The 20,122-nt window shown below is 41.6% G+C and overlaps 1 protein-coding gene across 3 annotated transcripts in view; it reads right to left on the bottom strand.

Moving 5' to 3' along the window:
* Positions 1 to 20,122, bottom strand: part of txndc16 (thioredoxin domain containing 16) — a 49,136-nt gene that overhangs the window by 25,349 nt on the left and 3,665 nt on the right. For all 3 annotated transcript variants that reach the window (XM_064927536.1, XM_064927538.1, XM_064927539.1), the window contains 11 exons: positions 19,950 to 20,071; positions 19,521 to 19,611; positions 12,665 to 12,827; positions 12,156 to 12,322; positions 11,527 to 11,587; positions 9,343 to 9,454; positions 8,838 to 8,984; positions 2,678 to 2,737; positions 2,064 to 2,238; positions 1,112 to 1,248; positions 942 to 1,026 (listed from right to left, as the gene is read on the bottom strand). In XM_064927536.1, the coding sequence (XP_064783608.1) occupies positions 942 to 1,026; positions 1,112 to 1,248; positions 2,064 to 2,238; positions 2,678 to 2,737; positions 8,838 to 8,984; positions 9,343 to 9,454; positions 11,527 to 11,587; positions 12,156 to 12,322; positions 12,665 to 12,827; positions 19,521 to 19,611; positions 19,950 to 20,071 (1,320 nt within the window). The remainder of the gene's footprint in view (positions 1 to 941; positions 1,027 to 1,111; positions 1,249 to 2,063; positions 2,239 to 2,677; positions 2,738 to 8,837; positions 8,985 to 9,342; positions 9,455 to 11,526; positions 11,588 to 12,155; positions 12,323 to 12,664; positions 12,828 to 19,520; positions 19,612 to 19,949; positions 20,072 to 20,122) is intronic.

Genomic DNA, 20,122 nt, shown 5'->3' with positions numbered 1-20,122 from the left:
ACTGAACATTTGCTATGTAACTGAGAGTCTCCTCATTGAAAACATCCGAAGCTCTTCAAAGGTAAATGATTTTATTTATTTGGTTATCTGGTTTTTGTGAAAATGTTGCGTGCTAAATGCTACTCAAAATGCTAAGCTAGCTTTGCATACTCTTACACAAATTAGTGAATTGCTATGGTTCAAAAGCATATTTTGAAAATCTGAGATGACAGTGTTGTTAAGAAAAGGCTAAGCTTGAGAGCAGGCGCATTATTTTCATTTTATTTGCGATTTTCAGAAATCGTTAACGTTGCGTTATGCTAATGAGCCTGAGGCTTTATTCACGATCCCGGATCCGGGATGGGGAGTATCAAGAGGTTGTGTCAACCTGACAAGATAACTCTTTAGGTCACAACTCAAATTAAACACGGCAAATGTTTAAATGGATGTTTAATGTCCCAGTGAAGAAAAAGCTGAAGAAAAGGGTAGGGCTTTGAGGAGTCTTTACCAAAGTGTGGAGAGTAAAGAGATAAGTCACGTATCTACATTGCCCAAGATGACCGCTGCTGACCAAACCAGTTTCCATCTCCTTCACCCCCACCCTCCATCTTCCTTATTTGTATCATTTCAAAACTCTTCTAATAAACATCCTCTACTAAAGAGGACAAACATTAGGTGTACAGATTTGTTGAATATGTGGTGTTAATGTTATTGGAGAATTACAGGATATTCCAAAAGGCACACGTATTAAACTCCAATACATACATAAGCAAAATCCATGGAGAAAAAAAAAAAATCCTAGGAGTATGATACACTTTGAGAAGACTGAAAAAAAGTCCCCACACACTTGGATAAATAAATACTACTTTTAGTTATTATGTTCCTGCACCTAAACTAGCTTGTTGGGTGTGATAGATTCCTCCAGTATGATACACACACATGATTTTAAATTAGCACTGTACCATATTTCTGCTTGTCTGTCAGCAAACAACCCGACCATTGTCTCTCCTCTGAGTGCTTTTGCTGCTTCCTTGAACACTGGCACACCTGAGAGACACACACACTATGAGACTAGAGAATTCCATTTTAATTCATGATTGTTATATATGTTAATGCCACACACATACGCTACCTGCATCTGCTGTGGAGCTGAACAGGCCTAGTACTGTGACAGGGGCGATAGCTGCATGTCGCTGGTACAGGTCCCCCTCCAGGAATGATGTCACCTCATCAGGAGAGGACAGGAGGACAGGGGACACCAGACGACTCCTGGGTCACACACCAAAAGAAAAACACAGACATGGTGATGTGAAGGCCCCATGGTTTGACGGTCTTATCACATGTACGCAACCGCTCAGACAGGGGTTTGATCCCTTTCTCCCCCGCTCTTTCTAAGCTCTCTGACTAACACGCAAAAATGCTTTAAAATCTTTATGAAAGACATGGCTGGGCACCCTTCACAACAGTGTTTTCTCCCCCCAAAAATGTCACACACACACACACACACACACACACACACACACACACACAACAAAGCACTCATCTTCCAGATGAGGAAAGAATGCACCCGTTTTAAGAACAAATGGATAAATGTGCAGAAAAGGGTGAAATTTGAGAAAGGTAGGTAACATGTAAACAAAGCATTAAGGTAACATGTAATAACACACTACCATGTCACTTTGTTATTATAATATGTAAATGAAGGCATTACGGTAACAAGTAAATTAAGCTAGAATTTTATTTATTTATTCAGAGTACCTTCAAAGTTCGACTGCCACTAACCTCACAGCAGCGATTCCCATCCTTTTTTCTCTCTACATAATGGCCTTTTAATAGAACATGTAAATGAAGGCATTACAGTAACATACATGTAAATGAAGGAAGTTCTAGCTTTAGTTTTTTGAGCCTTCCTTCGAGGGTAAACAATATATCTACTGTACACAACACATTTATAGCTGAACATTCTGCCCACATTGAACCCACCTGAACTGGCCACATATACCTACCTAGTTTGAAGGAGATGTCCATAAATGCAATAGAATATTCTATATGTTCTATTTTACTTTAGTGGAGGTGTCACTCACAGCATGATGAACCTGTTCAGGCTCTCAGTACCCAGCATGCCTTGGTAGGGCTGGCTAGGCTCCTGTGGGCGGTACAGACGGACGGTGGGAAAGGAGCGGATTTTCTGAGCACTGCACACATCAGTCCACTCCCCACAATCCAGCACAGCCAGCTCCACGTCGCTGACGTCAGCGTCTTATGGATACATCCGGATAGACAGGACACGTAAGATACATGCATAAAGACAACTGACACATGGATGTAAAATGGATAGGCCACATATACTGTTCACCGTCATATTCCTTAAGATGACAAATAGATACAATCAACAGATCTGGATATCAAATACAAAGATATACAGACAAATGGCATAAGTATCCGACAGTCAGGCATATTGCTCTGACGGACCAGATGAAATTAGTTCTATTGACCGAGCCAAAATTGTCTTATCGACCACAAGGTCTTTGTAGGACTCGTCTTATTGACAGAGCCAAAAAAAAAGGTCATATTGATTAACTGTCAAGATTATCAGGGAACTTACCTAACCCCTTTTGCTTCAAGTACAGTGATTTACAATAACATTGAAAGGAGAACTGCTGAATCAACCATTCAAATGCATGTCTTAATGTATTACCTTCTAGGAATTCTGACACCTCTATGTAGGACTGCATGAAAGCCATGGAGACAGCATCCCCTGGTGGAGAAAAATAGACCGACTTACATTTCAATACAGAAATGTAGTGTAATCGTAACAGAATTGTAAATGTAGTCAAATAAACATGTTATGGATTCCAAATAACAGGACCGAGGGGGTGTCTTTTACACTAGCCTGGGCACCTGTCATCATGCGAAACAAATGTTTGGTATGGCAAGGAGTTGACATGATAGCACAAACAAATCTGAGACCATACTACTTGTACACTGATTGTCTTATACAGAACTGTGTGAGACTTTCTTTGCCATGGCAATCCTGAATCATAAAATACATTTGAAAATGATAAAAGGAAAACTAGTAGAATGATTTGCACCCGTCTCGGTGGACTAATCCATTGAGGAGGCCACGGGGATAGCACAGTCCATTTTAAGACGTGATACTGAAGAGGTACAGTGCCTTGCAAAAGTATTCGGCCCCCTTGAACTTTGCGACCTTTTGCCACATTTCAGGCTTCAAACATAAAAGATATAAAACTGTATTTTTTTGTGAAGAATCAACAACAAGTGGGACACAATCATGAAGTGGAACGACATTTATTGGATATTTCAAACTTTTTTAACAAATCAAAAACTGAAAAATTGGGCGTGCAAAATTATTCAGCCCCCTTAAGTTAATACTTTGTAGCGCCACCTTTTGCTGCGATTACAGCTGTAAGTCGCTTGGGGTATGTCTCTATCAGTTTTGCACATCGAGAGACTGACATTTTTTCCCATTCCTCCTTGCAAAACAGCTCGAGCTCAGTGAGGTTGGATTTGTGAACAGCAGTTTTCAGTTCTTTCCACAGATTCTCGATTGGATTCAGGTCTGGACTTTGACTTGGCCATTCTAACACCTGGATATGTTTATTTTTGAACCATTCCATTGTAGATTTTGCTTTATGTTTTGGATCATTGTCTTGTTGGAAGACAAATCTCCGTCCCAGTCTCAGGTCTTTTGCTGACGCCATCAGGTTTTCTTCCAGAATGGTCCTGTATTTGGCTCCATCCATCTTCCCATCAATTTTAACCATCTTCCCTGTCCCTGCTGAAGAAAAGCAGGCCCAAATCATGATGCTGCCACCACCATGTTTGACAGTGGGGATGGTGTGTTCAAGGTGATGAGCTGTGTTGCTTTTACGCCAAACATAACGTTTTGCATTGTTGCCAAAAAGTTCAATTTTGGTTTCATCTGACCAGAGCAACTTCTTCCACATGTTTGGTGTGTCTCCCAGGTGGCTTGTGGCAAACTTTAAACAACACTTTTTATGGATATCTTTAAGAAATGGCTTTCTTCCTGCCACTCTTCCATAAAGGCCAGATTTGTGCAATATACGACTGATTGTTGTCCTATGGACAGAGTCTCCCACCTCAGCTGTAGATCTCTGCAGTTCATCCAGAGTGATCATGGGCCTCTTGGCTGCATCTCTGATCAGTCTTCTCCTTGTATGAGCTGAAAGTGTAGAGGGACGGCCAGGTCTTGGTAGATTTGCAGTGGTCTGATGCTCCTTCCATTTCAATATTATCGCTTGCACAGTGCTCCTTGGGATGTTTAAAGCTTGTGAAATCTTTTTGTATCCAAATCCGGCTTTAAACTTCTTCACAACAGTATCTCGGACCTGCCTGGTGTGTTCTTCATGATGCTCTCTGCGCTTTTAACGGACCTCTGAGACTATCACAGTGCAGGTGCATTTATACGGAGACTTGATTACACACAGGTGGATTGTATTTATCATCATTAGTCATTTAGGTCAACATTGGATCATTCAGAGATCCTCACTGAACTTCTGGAGAGAGTTTGCTGCACTGAAAGTAAAGGGGCTGAATAATTTTGCACGCCCAATTTTTCAGTTTTTGATTTGTTAAAAAAGTTTGAAATATCCAATAAATGTCGTTCCACTTCATGATTGTGTCCCACTTGTTGTTGATTCTTCACAAAAAAATACAGTTTTATATCTTTATATTTGAAGCCTGAAATGTGGCAAAAGGTCGCAAAGTTCAAGTGGGCCGAATACTTTCGCAAGGCACTGTATATGGTTATATTAAGTAAAAAATAAATGGTGCACACTAATAAATATGTTATTCTATAACAAATGCGCCTTCTACCACGTTGGATACAGTCGCTGTCTGCGGTTCTAAAACAATCTTCAGAAGAATTGCCGCCTTTCCCTACGTTGCTATGTGCATAATAGCAAAATTAACCAGCATATTGAGACTGAGAACAATGCAACAGAGGCAACAGCAGACGAGGAAACAGCCCTATTCGGACAGGATTAGTTTTACTGGGGGTGGTCGGGTTATGCAATTATGTGCACAAGCACAAACCACCACATAGGTAATTCTAGTCCTATTCGCATATGCCATGTCAGTCATTTGTACATGGCAGGAGTAATAATTTCAGACGGTTTAGCGAGTTCATTGTAGCCCTGTTATAGCCTGTACTTTATTTCAAATGTAATTATCACTATTTACATTCTACCCCTCAGCCTATGCTGGCGGCCAGCTCGAGTTTGAGAATGAGAGCAATACTGGGAGGTACAAGCTCAGAAACATAGCCATGGTCCGCTGGCATAGCCAACACCTGTCTGAGCAAGGTTATTATAGTTTTGGGATTTTATATTAGTTTTAATTTCTACCCCAAAAAAATATTCAGTGTTACTTTTTAGACAGGTTGTGCTCATTTTTTATTTAGTTACATAAAACTATTTCTACACATACAGTGCATTCGGAAAGTATTCAAACCCGTAGACTTTTCCCACTGTTTAGCAACAGCCTTATTCGAAAATGTATTAAATGAATGTTTCCTCAATCTACACACAAAACCCCATAATGACAAACTGAAAAAATGTTGGCAAATTTATTACAAATTTAAAAAAAGAAAAATTACATTTACATAGGTAATTCAGACCCTTTAGCACAGATTACAGCCTGGATGGTGCCAGGTTTCCTCCAGACGTGAAGCTTGGTATTCAAACCAAAGAGTTCAATCTTGGTTTCATCAGACCAGAGAATAGTTTCTCATGGTCTGAGAGTCCTTAGGTGCCTTTTACTGAGGAGTGGCTTCCGTCTGGCCACTCTACCATAAAGGCCTGATTGGTGAAGTGCTGCAGAGACGGTCATCCTTCTGGAAGGTTCTCCCATCTCCACAGAGGAACTCTGGAGCTCTGTCAGAGTGACCATTGGGTTCTTGGTCACCTCCCTGACAAAGGCCCTTCTCCCCCGATTGCTCGGTTTGTCCAGGCAGCCAGTTCTAGGAAGTTTCTTGGTGGTTCCAAACTTCATCCATTTAACAATGGAGGCCACTGTTCTTGGGGACCTTTAAAGCTACAGAAATGTTTTTGAACCTTTCCCCAGATCTGTGCACAACAACACCTTCGACCTCATGGCTTGGTTTTAGCTCTGACATGCAGGGTCAACTGTGGGACCTTCGATAAACAGCCGTGTGCCTTTCCAAATCATAACCACAGGTGGACTCCAATCAAGTTATCAAAACATCTCAAGGATGATCAATGGATAAAGGATGCACCGGAACTCAATTTCAAGTCTTATAGCAAAGGGTCTGAATACTTATGTAAATAAAGGTATGTTAAAATTATAAATTTGCTAACATTTCACTTTGTTATTATGGGATAGTGTGTGGATGAGGTAAAAAAAAAAAAAACAGTTAATCAATTTCAGAATAAGGCTGTAATGTTAGAGGAGCTATTTGGGTTGTATAGTTTATTTAACTAAGCAAGTCAGTTAAGAACAAATTCTTATTTATAATGACTGCCTACCAAAAGGCCTTCTGCTGGGACAGGGATGAAAAATAAAAATAGGACAAAAACACACATCATGACGAGAGAGACAACACTACATAAAGAGACCTAAGACAACATAGCATGGTAGCAACACACAACATGGTAAACATTATTGGACACAGATAACAGCACAATGGGCAAGAAGGTAGAGACAACAATACATCACACAATGCAGCCACTATCAGTATGAGTGTGTCACGCCCTGGTCGAAATATATTATATTTATCTTTATTTATTTGGTCAGGCCAGGGTGTGACATGGGTTATTGTGGTGTGTTTTTGTCTTGTGGTTTTTGTGGGGCGTATAGTATAGTCTATGGCTGCCTGAGGCGGTTCTCAATCAGAGTCAGGAGATTATCGTTGTCTCTGATTGGGAACCATATTTAGGCAGCCATATTCTGTGAGTGTTTTCGTGGGTGATTGTTCCTGTCTCTGTGTTTAGTTTCACCAGCCAGGCTGTATAGTTTTTTCACGTTTCCATCTGTTGTTTTTTGTACATTCCAATTATTTCACGTCTAGTCTACTTTCATCAATAAAACATGAGTAACCACCACGCTGCATTTTGGTCCGCTCCTCCTTCAACAGAAGAAAGCCGTTACAGAGTGTCCATGATTGAGTCTTTGAATGAAGAGATCTAGGCAGAGTTCAGTGTCCAGTGTCTGTGTTCCTTTTGCCCATCTTAATCTTTTTTTTTTTTTATGTATTTTTGTATTTATAATTTTTTTAATTATTATTTAAAAAAATTTTTTTTTTTTTTTTAAATCGGCCAGTCGGAGATTTGGCTTTTTCTTTGCAACTCTGCCTAGAAGGCCAGCATCCCGGAGTTGCCTCTTCACTGTTGACGTTGAGACTGGTGTTTTGCAGGTACCATTTAATGAAGTTGTCAGTTGAGGACTTGTGAGGTGTCAGTTTCTCAAACTAGACACTAATTAACTTGTCCCCTTGCTCAGTTGTGCACCGGGGCCTCCCACTCCTCTTTCTATTCTGGTTAGAGCTAGATTGCGCTGTTCTGTGAAGGGAGTAGTACACAGCGTTGTACCAGATCTTCAGTTTCTTGGCAATTACTCGCATGGAATAGCCTTCATTTCTCAAAACAAGAATAGACTGACAAGTTTCAGAAGAAAGTTATTTGTTTCTCCAACACCTTCGTGGGAATTTGTGTTATAACGATGCACAGTAAGTGTATATTTTGTATTTGTAAAATCATTTTTGGGGTGCTAGGAATGTAGAATTTCTGATGTTCCAAAACCTTATTGCATGCGGTGGTTATTAACGTGTAGACAGAGTGTTGGTACAGTTGCGGACATTGCCCCCGCTGTGGTCAATTGTTCAAATGAGAGCATTATGGCTGTATGGCCTTCGGTTCAAGAGCGAAAGTTGAAATTATAAAAGTCAATCACAATGTGACTTGGAATTAAAAAGGGAATATAGCAAAGACTGGTGCAAAATATATATGGAAGGAAGGAAACGCTCACACCCATGTGTAAACCAGTTGTGGAAAAAGTACCCAATTATCATTCTATAGTAAAAGTAAAGATTACTTCTGTCATGCTCTATTTAGTTAGTCATCCAATAAAATACTACTTGAGTAAAAGTCTAAAAGCACTTGGTTTTAAATGTACGGTAGAAAATCCTTTCACATTCCTTATATTAAGCAAACCAGACCGCACATTTTTTTTATGTACGGATAGCCAGGGGCACACCAACACTCAGACATCATTTACAAAACAAAGCATTTGTGTTTAGTGAGTCTGCCAGATCGGAGGCAGTAGGATTGACCGGGGATGTTCTCTAGGTAAGTGTGTGAATTGGACCATTTTACTGTCCTGCTAATCATTCAAAGTGTATTTTTGGTTCTCAGGGGAAATGTATGGAGTAAAAAGTACAATATTTTCTTTAGGAATGTAGTGGAATAAAAGTTGTCAAAAATATGAAATAGTAAAATAAGGTACAGAACCCCAAAAAAACAACCTAAGTAATACTTTAAATTATTTTTACACCCCTGGTATAAACCAATCCAATGCTTTAACTTTAGTAGTACGTGTAAGAATCAAGTTGGCCACCAAGATAGGCCTTTTTTAAACATCGACAAATATCCTGCCCACATTTACACGTCAGATTCCATTGTTTAAGTTGTCCATTTTATATTATATTTTAAGTGTCGTTGAATGTGCGTGCACTCGCACACACACACACACACACTTTAATTCTAGCCTTATTTCATCCTGTGGCCACAGGTGATAAATAAAATAACAGATTACACATTAAAACCGCATACAGAACGATATAAAAGCAATATGCTCACATTTCACGTAAAACAGCACCACCGTGTAGTCACTCTCTGCCACTGCGCTGTGGAACGTGTCAGCAGTGAGTTCTGTGACAGCATCCATGTCCAGACTCTGGCCCCTGTCTCTGTACACAGACTCCGCCACCTCATCATCAAGCACATCTAGTGACAAAGAAGCAGTCAACCAATTGTACAGTGAGAGCAGAGTGCTATAAACATTTAATTTAATGCACACTCATAAACAACCCACTTCTATCTACACATCTGCCTAGGGAGGGGCTAGACACGTTTCTACAATGCCCCTTCTAATTTAATATAATGAAAAGTGTTTAGGGTTAATGAAAAATTGTGGAGCGCAGAGAACTGAAAGTGAAATTTAAAAATGTTTAGTGTCACAATTTAAATTCTGTGATCTGGTTTCTTGTTGGCATTACAATACATGTACAATTTGTTTATGATGTTGACCTGAAACAAGGAAAAGGAAATAATAAAATATATCTCCAACAAGACCCCTTCTTACCAAGAGTGGCCCAATTATCATCGTCCTCTTCCTCCTCCGGAGTGCTCTCATCTCTGAACAAGTCGATAACCTCCTCTAGATTGTTCAGAATCAGGTACTTGACCTGTGAACCCTGACAAACACAGCATTTTGTTCGTGTCTAAGTGTGTGTATGTAACTTTTGAGCTGTGGAAAGAATTTCTCCTTGAAGGACAAACACCAATCATATTTCTGTTGAAAATGAGGACATTTTGATTGTACAATACAATGGTAATAAACAGGACTTCTTTATACCACATACAGTGAGCGCCAAAAGTATTGGGAGAGTAGGCAGGTTTTCATGGACGGAGATTAATTTGTCAAAAGCATTTGTCATAAGCATTTCGACATGCGGAATGGAAACGGCAGATAGCAGACATTTTCTAAAGCTCGACAACATTTTTATCCATTCGACGGGTGGATTTTTATTTTTTGTCAAACTTTCTTTGCGACAAATGATAGAAAGTGTTTCTCAAATAAATGATGGTTGCTGAATGCTTTTTGAAGATACGCAGAGCACGGCACATTTAATTCTAAATGCCTAGTGTACTTCTAGATAAATATACACACACACACACATATTTGCAGGACAAGGACAGTGGCCCAAAAATATCCAAAGTATCACAGCTGGAGAATTCCAGATCTTAGTTGAGTCTTGTGGTCAGAATATCTCCAAAACTACAATCAGAATCCACCTACATAACCACAAGTTGTTTGGGAGGGTTGCCATAAAAAAAGCCTTTGCGGTCATCAAACAAACTGAACTTGTTAGGACACATGGTATCATGGACTCCAAGTACCAGCAGATATTAAAATAAAACCTGACAGCCTCTGCTAGGAAGCTTAAACTGGGCCGTGGTTGGATCTTCCAGCAGGACAATGATCCAAAGCACACCTCAAAAACAGTTCACAGACGATAGAATCAAGGTTTTGCCATGGCCATCTGAGTCCCCTGACCTAAACTCCATAGTAAACCTGTGGGATGAGCTGAAGAGACTCCACAAGCATAGACCTCGGATCTAAAGAGATTCTGTATGGAGGAATGGTCTCAGATCCCTTGCCATGTGTTTGCCAACCTCAACGCATTTAAGAGAAGACTCATAGCTGTTCTTGGCAAAAGGAGGTAGCACAAAGTATTAAATGAAGGGTTGCCAATAATTGGGGCGCACATATTTGTTTATGATAAAAATAAATAAAAAACATTAGATTTGTGTGAATATTTTGAATAAAAGACCAAGAGGATAAACAGACTTTTCACAGCCCGTTTTGCTGATATTTACCAAGGGTGCCAATTAGTGGAGGGCCCTGTAAATAATGTATTGTGCAATTTGAGTCACTTATTTTAAATAAGAATAGAATACATTTCTAAACACTTCTACATGAATGTGGATGCTACCTTGATTACAGAACCCTGAATGAATAGTGAATAAGATGGGTAAGAAAATTAGACTCACAAATATCATACCCCCAAGACATCACCATTACAATAACAGGGGAGGTTAGCATTTTGGGGGGGGGGGGGGGGTATGATATTTGTGTGTCCATAGCTTTCGCACTCATTATTCACAATTCATTCAGGATTATCAGTAAACATGGTAGCATCCACATTAATGTAGCAGTGTTTAGAAACATATTCTATTCTTATTTACAACAAAAGTGAATCCAATGACAACACAATTTACCATTAATTTCTACTGGGCACAAAATAATCTGAAACACAACCAAAACAAACAGTAAGTGCATCCAACAACTTTGTAGAGTCACAACCTTGAATGTAGTCATTGCATGCTAGGAATATGGGACCAAATACAACACTTTTTATTATTTTAATACACATAAGTGAATTTGGTCCCATGAAATGGGGTAGACCATGTATAAAAAGTGCTGTAACTTCTAAAACGGTTCACCCGATATGATGAAAATCCCCTCAAATTAAAGCGGACAGTCTGCACTTCTACCTCATTGTCATTGTATCATTTAATATCCAAAATGCTGGATGGAGTACAGAGCCAAAACAATAAAAAGTGTCACTGTCCCAATACTTTTGGAGCTCACTGTAACTAAGCATGGTGGTATAGCCATCACAAATAATATTTTGTTGGGAGAAATGGATTGCTTTCTATAAAGCAATTTATGTAACTTGCTAAATAATAAAAAGGGACTCACCTCTCCTGGTAGTCTGTAAGCAGCATTGTATTCCAGTGGGATTTTTACATCAGGACTCTCTCTGCCACAGATCAGAAAGAATAGTCAGTTTACTCTTTGCTTGTGTTGTTGGAATAGATTACATGTTAATTCAATGGTCATGTCAAGTACATCTGAAAGGATTGAATAGGTACACACAATACAGGGTGGGGGTCCAGTGCCAAGCTCATCAGAACTACTACCATATTGCTCACTCTACAAATCCTTTCACATCTTTATGAGTGCATAGAGGGTAGGGGCAAAAGATCATGGACCAAGCCATATTGCAATAGGTAGGAACTACCAACCCATGATGACTATAACCAGGGTAATGTTAAATTAGGTAACACTGAAGCAAAATGTTTCAAAATCCCCTGTTTAAAAAGGGAATGACGTCACACTGGATAAGAGAGTCTGCTAAATTACTCAAATGTAAAACATACAAAAGAAAACAAAAACAAGCATTTCTTATAAGACACACACAGATAGTACCCCTACTACCAACCTGTTTAACTCAATTTGACTGTTTTCTTCCATTTCATTACAAATTAACACATCCCAACAAAGGCTAGGATGAGCCAGTGTTGTCATGGCCCTCCGCTGGTACTGACCTGTGGATGAGCACCAGGCCCACCTGGCCTCTCAGCCTCCAAGCTAGAGTTTGGGCAGTGACCCGGTCAAGGGCCACCGTGTGGGGCTGAGAGAAGAGGAAGAGCAGGGGCACCTGGAGGTGGCTGTGGACCATGTTCACCTCTGAGGGCTCCACTGAGGCCTCACTCTGATCGGGAGAGAAATTGTATAAACTGTTTTAATCGCAGACATGAACAATAACAAAAAAAAATGGAGCAAAATCACTAGAGTTCCACCAACAAGGGATATATGTATTCTGCCTGTAGCCTAAGAATCGCTAATCAAACTGTTGTCTTAGCAAGAAGGCTGTTTTATTTGCTTGTTTTGAATGTTGAAGTTGTCTTTGAAGTGAATATATTGTTGACAATGGACGCAGACACTGTGGCAGGGAATGCCAGAAGGAGGGTGGCTCCAGTATTCACTCTGTCTGAAATCAACCACCAGCAAGGGAGTAGAGACTGATTTGAGACTGGGCAACCTGGCTTCTCACCACCAGTGGGGCTTCCATCAGCTGGAGGAAGGTGTAGATGTGGAGGGTGGTGAGGGCTCTCCTTAGGGCCGTGTGTGGACAGGGGTCTGAGTGCTGGGATTGTGATGCACCCTTACAGTGCAGGAACCACAGACCTGCTGTCAGAGATGAAATATCCTCCACCCTGCAATGTAGCACAAGAGGAAGATGACACCAATAGTCATAATATGCCAATTTGTAAATTGTGCCCTTTTGTGTGATCTGAAAGAAATATAAGTGTAAGCAATATTGGAATAAGTATATTTAGGCTATCAAAGTCTCAGGTATCCAAACTTTCAGATATACACAAAATGTCTAGGGGTCATTTGGGAGTTGAGCAAAAGTCTAAGCTATAGATATATAGAAAGAGGATTCTAGTTACCTTGTCATAGTGCAGACCCATTTGGTCATACATTCCATGCATACCAAACGGGCATCTACGTATATCATCCAGGACTAGACATCTGACTTTCACATTTCATACAGAAAAGGGAATGATATTTCAATAGCATATTTTTATACACCGTACCATCACAGTCATGTTCAGTAGAGAGAAAACTGTTTGAAACAAGAGTGAAAGGGGATGTACATCCTGTATTTGACCAATATTTCTCTCTTTTTCGTTAGACTTGGGTGGTATCTAGATTTTCATACCGACCTTGTTCCATCCCAGGATATTTGGTAATAGACACTGAACACAATTTTCAAACCCCACTGAGGCTCTAATCTGAAGGTTAGCAATGCTAACAAGTATACGTACATTTCCATAGCTAAATGCTACTGAGCGCATTGCGAGCATCTTATTCAGTCTGAAACTACACTGCTCAAAAAACTAAAGGGAACACTTAAACAACACAATGGAACTCCAAGTCAATCACACTTCTGTGAAATCAAACTGTCCACTTAGGAAGCAACACTGATTGACAATAAATTTCACATGCTGTTGTGCAAATGGAATAGACAACAGGTGGAAATTGGCAATTAGCAAGACACCCCCAATAAAGGAGTGGTTCTGCAGGTGGGGACCACAGACCACTTCTCAGTTCCTATGCTTCCTGGCTGATGTTTTGGTCACTTGAATGCTGGCGGTGCTTTCACTCTAGTGGTAGCATGAGACGGAGTCTACAACCCACACAAGTGGCTCAGGTAGTGCAGCTCATCCAGGATGGCACATCAATGCGAGCTGTGGCAAGAAGGTTTGCTGTGTCTGTCAGCGTAGTGTCCAGAGCATGCAGGCGCTACCAGGAGACAGGCCAGTATACCAGGAGATGTGGAGGAGGCCGTAGGAGGGCAACAACCCAGCAGCAGGACCGCTACCTCCGCCTTTGTGCAAGGAGGAGCACTGCCAGAGCCCTGCAAAATGACCTCCAGGTGGACACAAATGTGCATGTGTCTGCTCAAACGGTCAGAAACAGACTCCATGAGGGTGGTAGACTCCACAGGTGAGTGGTTGTGCTTACAGCCAAACACCGTGCAGGACGTTTTTCATTTGCCAGAGAACACCAAGATTGGCAAATTCGCCACTGGCGCCCTGTGCTCTTCACAGATGAAAGCAGGTTCACACTGAGCACGTGACAGACGTGACAGTCTGGAGACGCCGTGGAGAACATTCTGCTGCCTGCAACATCCTCCAGCATGACCGGTTTGGCGGTGGGTCAGTCATGGTGTGGGGTGGTATTTCTTTGGGGGGCCGCACAGCCCTCCATGTGCTCGCCAGAGGTAGCCTGACTGCCATTAGGTATTGAGAGGAGATCCTCAGACCCCTTGTGAGACCATATGCTGGTGCGGTTGGCCATGGGTTCTTCCTATTGCAAGACAATGCTAGACCTCATGTGGCTGGAGTGTGTCAGCAGTTCCTGCAAGAGGAAGGCATTGATGCTATGGACTGGCCCGCCCATTCCCCAGACCTGAATCCAATTGAGCACATCTGGGACATCATGTCTCGCTCCATCCACCAACATCACACCACAGAATGTACAGGAGTTAGCAGATTATTTAGTCCATGTCTGGGAGGAGATCCTTCAGGAGACCATCCGCCACCTCATCAGGAGCATGCCCAGGCGTTGTAGGGAGGTCATACAGGCACGTGGAGGCCACACACTACTGAGCCTCATTTTGATTTGTTTTAAGGACATTACATCAAAGTTGGATCAGCCTGTAGTGTGGTTTTCCACTTCAATTTTCAGTGTGACTCCAAATCCAGACCTCCATGGGTTGATCAATTTGATTTCCATTGATAATTTGTGTGATTTTGTTGTCAGCACATTCAACTATGTAAAGAAAAAAAGTATTTCATAAGAATATTTCATTCATTCAGATCTAGGATGTGTTATTTTAGTGCTCCCTTTATTTTTTTGAGCAGTGTATTTGCAGGTTAGACATCCATGCTCATCAAGTCATACAAGTAACTAAAAAAAACGCTACTCCTAAAAATAAAAAGACAGCAAGGCTCTTGACCCATGAGGGGGTTCTCCGCTGTTACTAAGCAAAGCTTGATTTTGAATGAAGCTAACCAGCTAAATAATGTAACTACTACATCAGCAAACCAAATGCACAACAGCAGAGCATTTAGCAGATTTCAGACAGTTAACCCTTGTAGTTACAAGATATCTAGTTGGCAAACAGTTGTGAATTACAGACTAACTATATACAATGGTTGCTCCACTAAAAGTTTTGCAATTATGCTGCGGGATTTAGGAGGTAATTTGTGGTTTAGTACTTTACCCTGCGTCACCACTTCATTGCTCCAGACCAGCGCAAGGGGGAGTTGGACCGAAAAGTATCATCAGTGCTCTTACTGTGTCTGACAATGAATGGGCGACAAACCTAAATAGAAAAACTGAATTGTGCACGATTTCAGAATTACTTACCGGTAGAATTACTTAAGGTTATTTTACTCTTAAACCCACTCCCGACCAGTCACATTGTAACAGTGTCTGAGTGGCGCAACGGTCTAAGACACTGCATACCGTGCATACCCGTGCCGGCCTTAACTTTATCCTCGCTAAATGTACGTTATTTGAAGATGAAAACTCCACAATATTCTTTTTTTTTTTTAAACAAAGCGATTACTATAAAAGCCCATTGGATATTCTCACGGATATATTAATAACCCTGTTATTAGCAGGACTATATATTGGTCATGGATCCCGAGTGGGGCACAATGGGATTGCCTTGCAGTTCTCCAGCTGTATCCACTGAAAGCGCGCAAGGTTCGAGGCATGAGGGCAGGGGACACGGGACGAGCAGCAGAGCTGCGCACAGAAGACCGACCTAGCCCACAGGGAAGGGAGGAGGGAGGGGTGGACCCCCACCCCGGGAAGCACAGAGTAACAGGTTGACTACACCACTCGCGTCGCAAAATAAAATTTTGAAATCTATATTATTCAATTATTGCACCCACACTGCTTGCGCGTGCCAACAAGCATTGAAGAGTTAAAATAGAAGTTAGTTCTATTTCTGACGCAGATCGTACTGCAATTCCTGCCTCTTCCATTTCCTCATAGGGTTATAGAAGCAGGTACCCACGTGCCTCCTCATTGGTTATACCCACATGGGTGACTGAAAGAAAAAAATAGGTCAGTGGCGGTTACCTAATATATGAAAGTTGCCAATCGCAATATAAAGTCAAGAGAAGAAAAAGCCTGGAAGGAGGAGAGATGACTAGAAATGGTTCGGTTGACCGTTTTAATGTGTGGATTAATTGGTGGAGTAGAGGACCTTGTGCATTTCAGGTAAAATACCAACTCAATGTTCATATCCCAGGACAAATTAGCTAGCAATAGAAGCTAGCTAAATAGGACAATTTAGCTAGCAAGTGCAAGCTAGCTAGCTTGCCATAAATGTTTAATGCTTTTCGACCTGTACCCAAATTAATATAATTGGTTCAGAGTTTTGTTTTGATATTTTAACATTTGTGTTGCGATCGCGTTTGTTGTGGGGGGACAAAATACAGTTATGCACGATGGCGCATGCGCACAGTTGGTTTGAGTTCCGTGCAACACTTTAAGGGGCATTGAACTAATAATGGCGCTGACTAAACATTCCCCCTGTTCTGTTCTTAGTGCCAGTCTGCATGTTCAAACTAAAACAACGTAGATCAATTAGATTTTTCACTGAATCTCTGTTTGGGTATTGATTAGACTACAATTATACAGTAAAAATGTTATGCTCTTAGTGTAACCTTTATTTTTTACCTTTCTTTAACTAGTCCAATGCTCTAACCACTAGGCTACCCTGCTGCCCCATTTAAATAGTCTGGTAAGAACAAATTCTTACTTACAAGGACAGCCTACTCCTTCCTCCCCATCGGGGAATTGAACCCCGGTCTCCCACGCGCCCAGTATGGGGATTCTTTAGCTAAATAGCCCAGTACTGTACTCCCGACCGTCACACTGTACAGCACCATATTTTCAGAAACGGAAAGGAAAGGGTTTGTTTTTTTCTTAGAATAGAAACACCATAATATTACAATTTCTTAAAATCAGTCCCAAATACTATGTGCTTAAAAAAAAAAGTTTTTAAATTCTCTAGTACAGCCATTATTGAAAGCTATCAAATGCTTCTCAAAGATGCCCTCTGATTGTCAAACTAGCACTAAACTCGCATTAATGGTACCAGTGGTTCACACTTAAATAACGTGCCATAGAATTCTGCGGCACCCCATGCAAGCTGCGCCGAGGTACACTGCAACTTTTAAAGGATAAACCACTGTAGATCACCTGGCGCACAAGAGTGACTCTGCGTTTACACTAGGAAGCAGCATAGCATGGTGAAACATTGGATCCATTAATTTTCACTGGAAGGAAAGCGAGAAAAGCAGACTGAGCAGGGGGACCGATGAAAAATGCGAGCATAGGTGAGGGAGCTGAACAGGGCAGGATTAAAGTTTATTCAAATCCTCTGATGTGACGCGAGTGACCAATCAAAGCGCACCATAGCTTCCAACCTCAACAGCATTGTCAGCTAATCCAGTAAATAAATGAACCTTTTTCAGGACCCTGTCCTTCAAAGATAATTTGTAAAAATCCAAGTAACTTCACAGATGTTAATTGTAAATGGTTTAAACACAGTTTCCCATGCTTGTTCAATGAACCATAAACAATTAATGAAATTTTACCTGTGGAACGGTCATTAAGACACTAACAGCTTACAGACAGTAGGCAATTAAGGTCACAGTTATGAAAACTTAGGACACTAAAAGAGGCCTTTCTACTGACTCTGAAAAACACCAAAAGAAAGATGCCCAGGGTCCCTGCTCATCTGCGTGAATGTGCCTTTGGCATGCTGCAAGGAGGCATGAGGACTGCAGATGTGGCCAGGGCAATAAATTGCCTTGTCTGTACTGCGAGACATCGAAGACAGCGCTACAGGGAGACAGGACGGACAGCTGATCGTCCTCACAGTGGCAGACCATGTGTAACACCTACACAGGATCAATACATTCGAACTTCACACCTGCGGGGTAGGTACAGGATGGTAACAACAACTGCCAGAGTTACACCAGGAAGGTACAATCCCTCCATCAGTGCTCAGATTGTCCATAATCGGGTGAGAGAGGCTGGGCTGAGGGCTTGTAGGCCTGCTGTGAGGCAGGTCCTCACCAGACATCACCGGCAACAACGTCACCTATAGGCACAAACCCACCGTCGCTGGACCAGACAGGACTGGCAAAAAGTGCTCTCCACTGACAAGTTGTGTTTTTTTCTCACCAGGGATGATGGTCGGATTTGCGTTTATCGTCAAAGGAATGAGCGTTACACAGAGGCCTGTACTCTGGAGCGGGATCGATTTGGAGGTGGAGGGTCTTTCATGGTCTGGGGCGGTGTGTCATGGCATCATCGGACTGAGCTTGTTGTCATTGCTGGCAATCAACACTGTGCGTTACAGGGAAGACATCCTCCTCCCTCATGTGGTACCCTTCCTGAAGGCTCATCCTGACATGACCCTCCAGCATGACAATGCCACCAGGCATACTGCTTGTTCTGTGTGTGATTTCCTGCAAGGCAGGAATGTCAGTGTGGACATTTGTGTTCTGCCATGGCCAGTGAAGAGTCCAGATCTCAATCCTATTGAGCACATCTGGGACCTGTTGGATCAGAGGGTGAGGGCTAGGGACATTCCCCCCCAGAAGCATCCGGGAACTTGCAAGTGCCTTGGTGGAAAAGTGCGATAACATCTCACTGCAAGAACTGGCAAATCTGGTGCAGTCCATAAGGAGGAGTGCAGTACTTAATGCAGCTGGTGGCCACACCAGATACTGACTTATTTTTATTTTGACCCCCCCCCCCCTTTGTTCAAGGACATATTGTTCCATTTCTGTTAGTCACATGTCTTAGTTACTTGTTCGGTTTGTCTCAGTTGTTGAATCTTGTTATGTTCATACAAATATTTTCACGTGCAGTTTGCTGAAAATAAACAGAAATGACAGTGAGAGTACGTTTCTTTTTTTGCTGAGTTTAAGTAGAACTACCTAGCACCCACATTAGGAGGAGTGACGCTTGTATAGTATAAACGGACAGTAAGTGACTCAGGTCTCTTGTCATTGTGTGCTTGTAAACAAACACCACGTGACTGGGAATTACCAGTGAGCGTCATAATGAAAAAATATATTTTTAAAAACTGCAAGAGTTGACTGCAGGTGTTCACTTAAAAATATTCCCATTCATAAAAACACTTTTCCAAATAATACATGGTCTACTGCACAAACCTATTTTCCTTTGAAAATGGTTTTGCCACACTGTTCCCGACTGAACACAACCCAGCTTTATCTTGTGACTGGGGAGAGATGGCCTCTCCCTGGGGTTCCCGAGGGGGCTATGGATGGAAGAACACTGACCCCATGTTCGTCAGCACTGGGCCTCCTGTGGTCAGCACAAACTGGTACTTGACTCCGTACACAAATGCTGTCTCCATCAACGCTCGGTGTTCTAGATAGAATGACAGGGACGTGAAGGTTACACCGAATGACAAAACTCAGAGAAGTTGATACAAAGTGTTAGGCTGTACTAAAATGGAACCAAGGGGTTGAAAAGAAAAATAATTTTCTATAGCTTTGGATATAAAGAAATGTATGATATGAAAACTACTTTCATCCTTGGCAACAAGTCAATAGTCAAATGGATTTCTCTTAAATTTAAAAACCCAGGCTGGGTGAAAGCAATATGCCCTCTGAGATGAGGAAACCTCAGACTAATTGAGATGCACCTCTTGTGGTTTCCTTCCTTATTATTAACCTTTTAAGGTAGTGTGGGAGACTGGACCTTACCTGGTAAGCCCAAGACCTGGACATGGCCTAGCACAATATCAGCCTTGCCTTTAGCTGCCCTCTCCACTGACTGTAGCTCAGCAATTGTATGGACGTACCTCACCTCGTCAAAAAGCACAGTGCTGAGGGAGGGACAGGTCACATACATAACATTACATTACATATATATGGCC

Source organism: Oncorhynchus masou, chromosome 21 (genome assembly GCF_036934945.1).
Source record: "Oncorhynchus masou masou isolate Uvic2021 chromosome 21, UVic_Omas_1.1, whole genome shotgun sequence".
NCBI classification, from domain to species: domain Eukaryota; kingdom Metazoa; phylum Chordata; class Actinopteri; order Salmoniformes; family Salmonidae; genus Oncorhynchus; species Oncorhynchus masou.
The sequence above is the reverse complement of the archived record's forward strand: the minus strand, read 5'-3'. Positions and strand labels throughout refer to the sequence as shown.